General features: G+C 35.7%; 1 protein-coding gene across 11 annotated transcripts; it reads left to right on the top strand.

The window, feature by feature from the left end:
* Positions 1–291: 291 nt before the first annotated feature.
* On the top strand, positions 292–8,252 carry LOC103492606 (subtilisin-like protease SBT2.5). 11 transcript variants are annotated; one of them, XM_051084569.1, is made up of 13 exons: positions 292–637; positions 1,248–1,347; positions 1,488–1,697; positions 2,683–2,827; positions 2,933–3,327; positions 3,637–3,732; positions 3,815–3,887; positions 4,837–5,122; positions 5,371–5,696; positions 6,014–6,281; positions 6,631–6,912; positions 7,293–7,732; positions 7,955–8,252. In XM_051084569.1, exons 3-12 carry the CDS (start codon positions 1,525–1,527, stop codon positions 7,697–7,699), a joined length of 2,451 nt encoding a protein of 816 aa, XP_050940526.1. In that variant the 5' UTR covers positions 292–637; positions 1,248–1,347; positions 1,488–1,524; the 3' UTR covers positions 7,700–7,732; positions 7,955–8,252. The 11 variants fall into 11 exon arrangements, with proteins under 11 accessions (XP_050940526.1, XP_050940524.1, XP_008451292.1 ...); XM_051084567.1 differs by having other exon boundaries at positions 376–693; XM_008453070.3 differs by lacking the exon at positions 1,248–1,347 and having other exon boundaries at positions 376–693.
* Positions 8,253–9,298: the final 1,046 nt, after the last annotated feature.

A 9,298-nucleotide genomic window follows, 5' to 3' on the forward strand; every position in this document is an offset into this window, starting at 1 on the left:
CAAAGGAAAATAAGATAATAAACAAAATAGCAAAGAAAAAAAAAAGAATATTTAGCTTTGTCACAAGTAGGACACAAGCACATGCCTAGAAAAGCAAAATCCCATACCCAATAATACCCTTCAAACCCAAAGTAATAAACCCAATAAAAGCACATCAATTTCCAAGGGCAGTTTCGTAAATTCATCCAAACTGTCCGACGCTTTTCGCGCCAATCTCTCTCTACGCGTCCCTTTTTTCTTCCAAAAATCTCCACAGTTTCAAACCCAAAAAATTAAAAATTAAAAATTGCAAAAAAATTAAAAAAATTTCTTCTTATTTTTTATTTTTATTATTATTTTTTAATTGTAGCATTAATTGACCAATCGGTCCAAAGTTTTTCTGATCTGTGACTCTCTTCATGATCTTCCTCTCTCCTTCTTCTTCTTCTTCTTCTTCTTCTTCTTTTTCTTCTTCTTCTTCTTCTTCTTCTTCTTCTTCTTCTTCTTCTTCTTCTTCTTCTTCATCCTCTTCCTCTCTACTAAGCTACCTACTACTTGCTTTACTAAAACCCTAACTCTCTCTATTTTCATCTCTGATTCAATCCCCATTTCCAATGCCTCATTGCTGATCTGATCCCACATTTACTCTCTATGTGATGTGAATCTCCCCTCTACTTCTCCGATTCGTTTTTTTTTCTCCAATCTCATTTCAATGTATGCCTAAACTTTTTTTTTTTTTTTTTTAATATGTTTTTGCTTTTTGTTGTTTAATGGGCTTTCGGCGATTTGCATATACTTTGCTTGGATTGCTTGCTAAAGTGCTTCCTGGGTTGTCTTCCTTTTTCGTTTATTTATTGCCGTGTTTCTTTTTTTGGGAAATTTTTGTTTTTCTAAGTGTGTTTGAAGATTTGGGTTTTGCTTTTGATGGAGTCAATCATGATTTGGAATTTCTGATTTTGGGTTCGGGGTTGTTTTCGGAATCTGCTTTTACTGTCAGAGTTAGCTCGGAAATGAGTGTTCTGTTACTTCTTCCTTCGTTTTAATCTCTTTTTGGATTTTCCTTTTCGGGGTTGATGAAGTTCCTCGTTCTTAATTAACTCTGTTTTTTTTAATTGCTTTTGGTAATGGCTTTACTATTGAAGTTTGAAATCCTGCTCTAATCTCTGTTTCTGTTTTTTTCATGGTTGGCTTCTTTTTATAATATTCTAATTCTAATTCTTTTCCTTCTATTTTTTTTTGTTCTTCTTCGGCATCCTTCTACATTTTAGTGCGACTATTGGAACGCTTAGATGAAGTTGCATCTCTGATTTACATTTGGGTGTTGAGCGGTTCTTTTTGAAATCTCTTGCACTTGCCTTTTCTTGAAATGTAAACTTACTATTTTTTTCAGTTGATTTTTAATTTTTCACGATATTTTATTATTTATTTATTTATTTTTTATTGGGTTTGAGCTTTTCTTCATTGTGAAGTTCTTGTTTAGTCTATTGATTTTGATGGATTTTGTCCAGATCTTGATCTGAAGTTACCTTCTTGACACTGTAGACAATGGTGGTGAATTTCCAGTACACTGTTCTTGTGTTCTTGGCGATTCTTTTTGTTGGAAAGGCAGAAATTTACATTGTCACCATTGACGGAGAACCGATTGTAAGTTACAAAGGTGATCTTGATGGGTTTGAAGCTACAGCAATGGAATCTGATGAAAAGATCGACCCTACCAGGTTTCAACAATTCAATTCTGTATTTGTTTAGTGGTTGTGTGTGTTTTGTCTTTGTCATGTTCATCAATGGGGTTTATAATAATGGTTGAAAATTATCCTCTAATGCTTTTTCCAGCCACAAAATCATTTACCACCAATAAATAGTTGACGGAATTTTCGAGCTTTTCCTGTCCTTGTTGTGACTTTTGCATGTGGGTTTTTGGATTGTGAAATGTCATTTTCCAACAGGGATTTCAGTTTATTATTTTGGGAGCTGTCGAGATTTGGCCCCCCATGTTTTGACTTGTCTGGTCTTTGTGATCCTATCGAAAATTGAAGAAAGCTATTAGGCGTTTGGATGTCTTACTCCCAATTATTTATAAAATTAGGATATTTGGTTTAAGAATTTGACCAAATTAGTTTTGTATTTTCTAATTGAACTTTATAATGCATTAAAATATTCTCCATTCTTCTTGTTTAATGATTTTATATATTTCTTTGAGTCAATAACGCAATACATATGTACCACTTGATTATTCAAATCCTATTATTGATTACTGAAATTGAAGCAAAACCTTAGGATTTCATCTTACTTCTAAATTATAATTAAGGGCGATATGATTCCTCTCCCTTGTATAGTTTGGTCAGCTTATTTTTAAAATTGTTACTCTAGAAATTGTATACACTTCTCTTGATTATTTTCACATGGAGGTGGTCTGGTGCGGAAAGGCAATTGGAAAACATTTCCTAACATGTATATGTTCCTTTTAATTCTATAAACTAGTTAATGTTCATTCTATACTAGTGGAGCTCTTGGAATAAGATTTCATTGTAAGGCTTTTGAAAATCTATATATAGAGCTCTTGGAATAGATAGTTGTAAGTAGTGTCCTTGTAGTCACTAGTTGCTTCCTTTTAGTTTTCACGGAATTTTGTTGTTTTGAAAGATTTTACCAGCTTTATGTCATTGAATGCTGTGATTTTCACTCATGTAAGTATTTTTGCAGTGAAATCGTGACATCATATGCTCGTCACCTCGAAAATAAACATGACATGCTTCTTGGGATGTTGTTTGAGAGAGGGTCCTTCAAGAAGCTCTATAGTTATAAACATCTCATCAATGGATTTGCTGTTGACATCACACACGAACAGGTTAGACTTCAGAAATCTTCTTGCGTTCTCATTGTTGAAATAATTGGTCTTTTCCCATAGAGTATTAGTATGTCTCTTTTATGTAATTACCTTTTACATTTGTAGGCAGAGTCTCTAAGACGCACACCAATCGTAAAATCTGTTGAGAGGGACTGGAAAGTTCGAAAACTGACAACGCACACACCAGAGTTTTTGGGCCTTCCAACTGGCGTATGGCCAACCGGTGGTGGCTTTGATAGAGCTGGAGAAGACATTGTGATTGGATTTGTGGACTCTGGGATTTATCCACATCATCCTAGTTTTGCAACATACAATACCGAACCTTTTGGGCCATGCATGAAGTATAAAGGGAAATGCGAAGTTGACCCCAACACTAAGAAGGATTTCTGCAATGGGAAGATCGTTGGAGCCCGACATTTTGCAGAAGCTGCTAAAGCTGCTGGGGCATTTAATCCAGATATTCATTTTGCATCTCCTTTGGATGGTGATGGACATGGAAGGTTGGCCTTTGTTCTTTCTTTCTTTGTATTTAAATTTTATTTTAATTGAACTCTTCCAAAGGAACTTGAACCATGCGCTTTGTACTAATATTCTGAAGCCTCACTTGCACTAAATGCGCTACTTAACATCTTTGGAATTGGTGTTGAACCTTTCTTTAAAATATTTATTTTTTATCAGTTCCCCTTCTTTTTCTACTCTGTTTCAAAGATGTTCCTCTTTCAAAAGAAATGAGTTGAATATGCTTTGTTCATTTAATTATGGAGTCGAATGATATATATTTTGATTCACTTTATATTTTACTGTACCAGCCATACGGCAGCAATTGCAGCTGGAAATAATGGAATCCCTGTGAGAATGCATGGCTATGAATTTGGTAAAGCAAGTGGGATGGCTCCACGTGCTAGGTGAGGGAGATAGGAATGGCTCTATTTAAAGTAGCTCTATCATTCTCCTCCTAAACGTTTCACTTGAATTTTCTATGCATAGAATTGCTGTATATAAAGCTCTCTACAGAATATTTGGAGGATTTGTTGCTGATGTTGTTGCAGCCATTGATCAGGTGTGTACATCCAAGGACTTCTGAAAATCTAAAATAAAATTAAGAGATCACACTTTTAATTGCAATTTTCTTACTCTGATGTTTCCTTGATTCAACTTGTTGCTTATTAAAGAATTGTCTTTATATTCCCCTTGTGAGGCTTTGAGTTCTCACCCGTGACACTTGAGTAAAATTTTCAATATCTATGTATATTTATTTTTGAATGCAGACAATCTGTTTGATTGGTAAAGTGTATGTTTGGGTCATTTTTTATTTACCTTTTTTTTAGCTGCCAGTTATGATTTGCCTCTCCTGTACTAACATAATTCTCTATGAATTTTTGCTTCTTTTTTAATTCTAAATACAAACATCAGAATTTTGTTTTAGGAGGAATTCTCATAAATTCGTATAGGCTTGGTTTACAACTTAGCGCGGAATTCTTCATGCTGATAGTATATTTCACTTTGCATGCACCTTTCTCGGGAAATACTGCTCGGTACATGAATGTTTGTTCTATTGACATCAGTAATGCCAAGATATGTGAAGATTTGTTTCTGTAATTGTTAGGTGGGAATGCGATCAAAGTCCCACATCGGTTAAATAAGGGGATGATCATGGGTTTATAAGGGAGGACAACTATCTCCAATGGTATGAGGCCTTTTGGGTGAAACCAAAAGCAAAACCATGAGGGCATATGCCCAAAGTGGACATTATCATACCATCATGGAGATATTTGGAGGTTTGTTGTCCCAAACACTAATTATATATTTTTTTTCTTTGTTCGATCCATAGGATAGCCTAACTGGTTAAAAAAGGCTGTTTGTGTAAAGAATTATAGCTTCAAACTCCCTCCCCAACTGTCTTTTAAATAAAAGGAATTCTTCTTTTCCTATTAATGTCACTTGAGATCTTTTCCAGTTATGGTAAAATTCTGTTCAGATGATTTAAAATAATGAACTCGTGCGAACAGGCTGTACATGATGGGGTTGATATTCTCAGTCTTTCAGTGGGCCCAAATAGTCCTCCTGCAACTACCAAGATCACATATTTAAACCCTTTTGATGCGACCCTTCTTTCTGCCGTGAAGGCTGGTGTATTTGTTGCACAGGCTGCTGGAAATGGAGGTCCATTTCCTAAAACTTTGGTGTCGTATAGTCCATGGATAGCTACTGTGGCAGCTGCAATTGATGACAGAAGATACAAAAACCATCTGACACTTGGTAATGGCAAAATTTTGGCTGGACTTGGGCTATCACGTAAGTTTCATCAAATTGACCTACTTGTTCGGTATTTCAGATTTCAAAAGCATCGTAGTTGTCTGACGTATCCTTATTTGTCAAGATTAAATGGGACATCATGGCTTTGCCATTAAATTGTTGCCTTGCTGAAATTTTGATCAGTGAAGATACTATCTCACTATAATCCAGAAATTTATGTTTTAGCTTAAACTGTAACTGATTCAAAAAAGAAGATAGAAATGATGTAAATTGGTTATTTTGTGCAGCTGCTACACATTTAAATCGAACATACACATTGGTCGCAGCTAATGATGTTCTGTTAGATTCTTCGGTGACGAAGTACAGCCCTTCAGACTGTCAAAAGCCTGAACTTCTAAACAAACACTTGGTTGAAGGAAAAGTACTTCTCTGTGGTTATTCATTCAGTTTTGTTGTTGGTACTGCTTCAATCAAAAAGGTCTCTCAAACAGCAAAAGCCCTTGGGGCGGCTGGCTTTGTTCTTGCTGTTGAAAACATTTCTCCAGGAGCAAAGTTTGACCCCGTTCCTGTTGGCATTCCTGGTATTCTTATAACTGATGTCAGCAAGTCAATGGTAATTTTTTAATTCTATTACCGTTCCTTGCATGCCAAGTTAGATATTCATGATCGATTACATATTTGGTATCATTTTGTGATGTAATATGGTTAAAACATCATCTTATAGTGTATTTCTTCCAAACTTAGATTTGGTGTGCACATTAAAACTTCCATAGTATGGGAGACTTGAGCTGCTCTTGATATTTGGTTTTTACCTTTCGCTATATTTTGCTTTCCTTTTCCCTCTGCATATGTTCTTTATGCTTGCTTGTTTCTTCTCTACCATCTCCTAACTCACTATTTGGTGATTTTGCTCTCTGGAATTTACTTTAGGATCTTATAGACTACTACAACACCTCTACACCCAGAGACTGGACGGGTCGGGTCAAGAGCTTTGATGCTGTGGGTAGCATTGGGGATGGTTTGATGCCATTATTATACAAATCAGCTCCTGAGGTAGCATTGTTTTCTGCTCGTGGGCCAAATATTAGAGATTTTAGCTTTCAGGATGCAGACCTTCTCAAACCAGATATTCTAGCTCCTGGTTCTTTGATTTGGGCTGCTTGGTCTCCAAATGGAACGGACGAACCAAACTATGTTGGTTAGCATTATAAAACCTATTACTGTTTATGTTCCTTTTATGCAACCACCATACTTATATCAAAGTTCATTTAGTATATGATGTAATTTTTGCACCAAAAAAACAAAGGATCGATTAAGGAGAAAATGCTTCAATTTTTTCTCATATTCTCAGTGTTTTAGGAGCACTGAACTCCAGTTTTGTGGAGAGGAAAGTGACAACACCTCGACCACTTAGGAACCCTTTGTGCTGCATTCCTTTAATTTTGTTTCTTTGGGGAAAAAAAGGAAGTAACAACTCCTTCAGGACAGGAATTCTATACTTAACACGGAACACTATTATGAACATGCTAACTGTTTACTTCATCCAGGAGAGGGATTTGCTATGATTTCTGGAACTAGCATGGCAGCGCCACATATAGCTGGCATAGCAGCTCTTGTTAAACAGAAGCATCCAAACTGGAGTCCTGCAGCCATCAAATCGGCTTTAATGACAACATCAACAACAATGGACAGAGGAGGAAGACCTCTTAAAGCACAACAATTTTCCGAAACAGAAGCCATGAAATTGGTAACTGCAACACCTTTCGATTATGGTAGTGGTCATGTAAACCCAAGAGCAGCATTGGATCCGGGACTCATATTTGATGCAGGTTCGATTTTTTTCTTCTATCTAAATTTGATGTCTGAATCATCCGCGCTAATCTTATCAATCAAGTTGATTAAATTTGAGCACGGATCTCTACCAGATCAAGACCTCCAAAAGGAGACGTTTCATTAGGAAAAGAGGGAGACTCATCGGAATCTACCTTCTCTTGGGATAATTTATTATTGGCTCATGGGTTATATATGCTCACCTTTTGTGTTATTCCTCTTATAAACACATACTTTTGACTTGAGATATTGAGATCTAAATGAGTCAAAAGAGCACTTTTAAAAATGGTTTTCCATGCCTAATCATTTACATTGGTTGAGTAGTTTTTCAAATCTGTATGCAATGACTCCGCCCACGTCAAATCTTGGTAATTTTCAGGTTATGAAGATTACTTGGGATTTTTGTGCACAACGGCGGGCATCAATGTTCACGAGATACACAACTATACTAACTCACCTTGCAACTTCACCATGGGACATCCCTGGAATCTCAACAGCCCATCAATTACCATCGCCCATCTCGTGGGAACTAAAATCGTTACTCGCACTGTAACAAATGTTGCCGAAGAAGAAACCTATACAATTACTGCAAGAATGGACCCTGCTGTTGCCATAGAAGTGAATCCTCCAGCAATGACTTTACGGTCTGGTTCATCAAGAAAATTTTCAGTAACTCTCACAGCTCGATCACTGACAGGAACATATAGTTTTGGCCAAGTTCTACTTAAGGGCAGTAGAGGACACAAGGTTAGAATACCTGTTGTAGCCATGGGATACCAACGATGAGTTTGGTTTTGGTTAATTCAGATAAAGAAAAAGGTACAAGTTTTATTATCGGGTTGTAATATTCTTTGTATGTGTTGGAATAAGCTAAATAGGATCTCAGATGTAATATGTCTGAAATATGTATGTGGCTGTAAAGATCAACTCAGAACAAGGGAGGAGGCTACTGGTTTCTTCCACCTAAGTTTTGATTACTAATTTGTTTAGTAATACAGTTAGATTTTTGCATAATGAGTTTTCTTATCTATGCCTTTTCAGAGTCCTCATTCTCTCCTGGCTTTGTTGCAATGAGTGTATTTGAAGGAGCATTAGAGATTTAGAAAAATGGGATTGTGGCTTTTGAAATGGATCCTTGAATGCCATCACTGGTGCTTTTGCTCCTATACTGATATGTACATGTTCTAATCTAAATATAGATCGAGTTTTTCTTGTCATATCAAACTCACACTTGTACAATAAATGATCTTAGTGATAACTTACGAGCAAGTTGTTATGGATCGTTTAGAAGATCATCTTCTTATGCAAACTACTTCTCAATCCATTTTGATTTGGTATACTTTGTAGACATTGGCTCATTAGAAGACTATCTTCTTGTGTGAACTACTGCTCGATCCATTTTAATTTGGTAGTTTTTGTACACATTGGAAGCATCAATGGCAAACTTCTAGTGGGAAGAAATTGTATATGAAATAAAACATACTAGTGAAGAAAGACAATTGGACTAATGTGACCTTAAATTCAAAGAGAATTCAGTCTTTTGCCTCAAATTCAAAGAGAATTCTTCTCACCTTATCAGTCGAGTTATTTCATAATGCACTCCTTCGTCGAATAAGGAATGAGCTTGAAAATTCTTTGAACCGCTCCTTATCATTTGGAGTCGAGTTATTTCATAATATAAGGGCGACTGAAAAGGTTCTATTAGACTTACTAAATAAAGAGAGGAGTTGAGAAGAATTTGAGTAAGAGGTGCGAAGCAGCTCGACTAAGAAGGAGAGGAGTGTAGAGTGCAATCAATGAATCAAGACCTACGGCCGAGAAGAATGAATCAGAGTAGGATGATATAATACAACAATTGAAAACTAACTACAATGAACAAAGAATATTAACTTGAATGTAAGGTAAGAATAGAATAATTTCTAACTTAAGTGAAGACAAATAATATTTAAAATAAAATAGATCTACACATTTCTCATGGTGGATGTATATATATTCCAAGCTTGGTTGAATTCTTCTTGGTTTGTCTTTAGTAATGCTTTAATGAGAATGCCAATGAATTTAACTGAGATAAAACATAATTGAAGAATCTTCACAAGCTTTTGAATCCACATTTCACGAGTAAGGACTATATATTTAGCTAGTACTCAATGTTTCACTATTGATTCAGTTAGACTCTGTTTGAGTGTCAAAATACAAATGCACCCTATATACACTTGAAAGAAAGACCACTGTTATATATGAATCAATAACTTGTGGCACTCTATCCTTTTATTTATGCATTTTCTACCTTTTTCAATAAGCAACTCTTTTTTTCATTTGTGATTCTATTAAAAAGAAATACAATTCATATATTAAAAAGTAAAATCTGTACCAAAATGTGATTCT

Source organism: Cucumis melo, chromosome 5 (genome assembly GCF_025177605.1).
Source record: "Cucumis melo cultivar AY chromosome 5, USDA_Cmelo_AY_1.0, whole genome shotgun sequence".
Taxonomy (NCBI): domain Eukaryota; kingdom Viridiplantae; phylum Streptophyta; class Magnoliopsida; order Cucurbitales; family Cucurbitaceae; genus Cucumis; species Cucumis melo.

What these genes read in the sequence shown, in the direction of transcription:
- LOC103492606 (XM_051084569.1), top strand. Translation starts at nt 1,525, where the DNA reads ATGGTGGTGAATTTCCAGTACACTGTTCTTGTGTTCTTGGCGATTCTT. An exon ending in GAAAAGATCGACCCTACCAG is followed by an intron (nt 1,698 to 2,682) that starts GTTTCAACAATT and finishes GTATTTTTGCAG; the next exon opens with TGAAATCGTGACATCATATG. An exon ending in GGCTGGACTTGGGCTATCAC is followed by an intron (nt 5,123 to 5,370) that starts GTAAGTTTCATC and finishes TATTTTGTGCAG; the next exon opens with CTGCTACACATTTAAATCGA.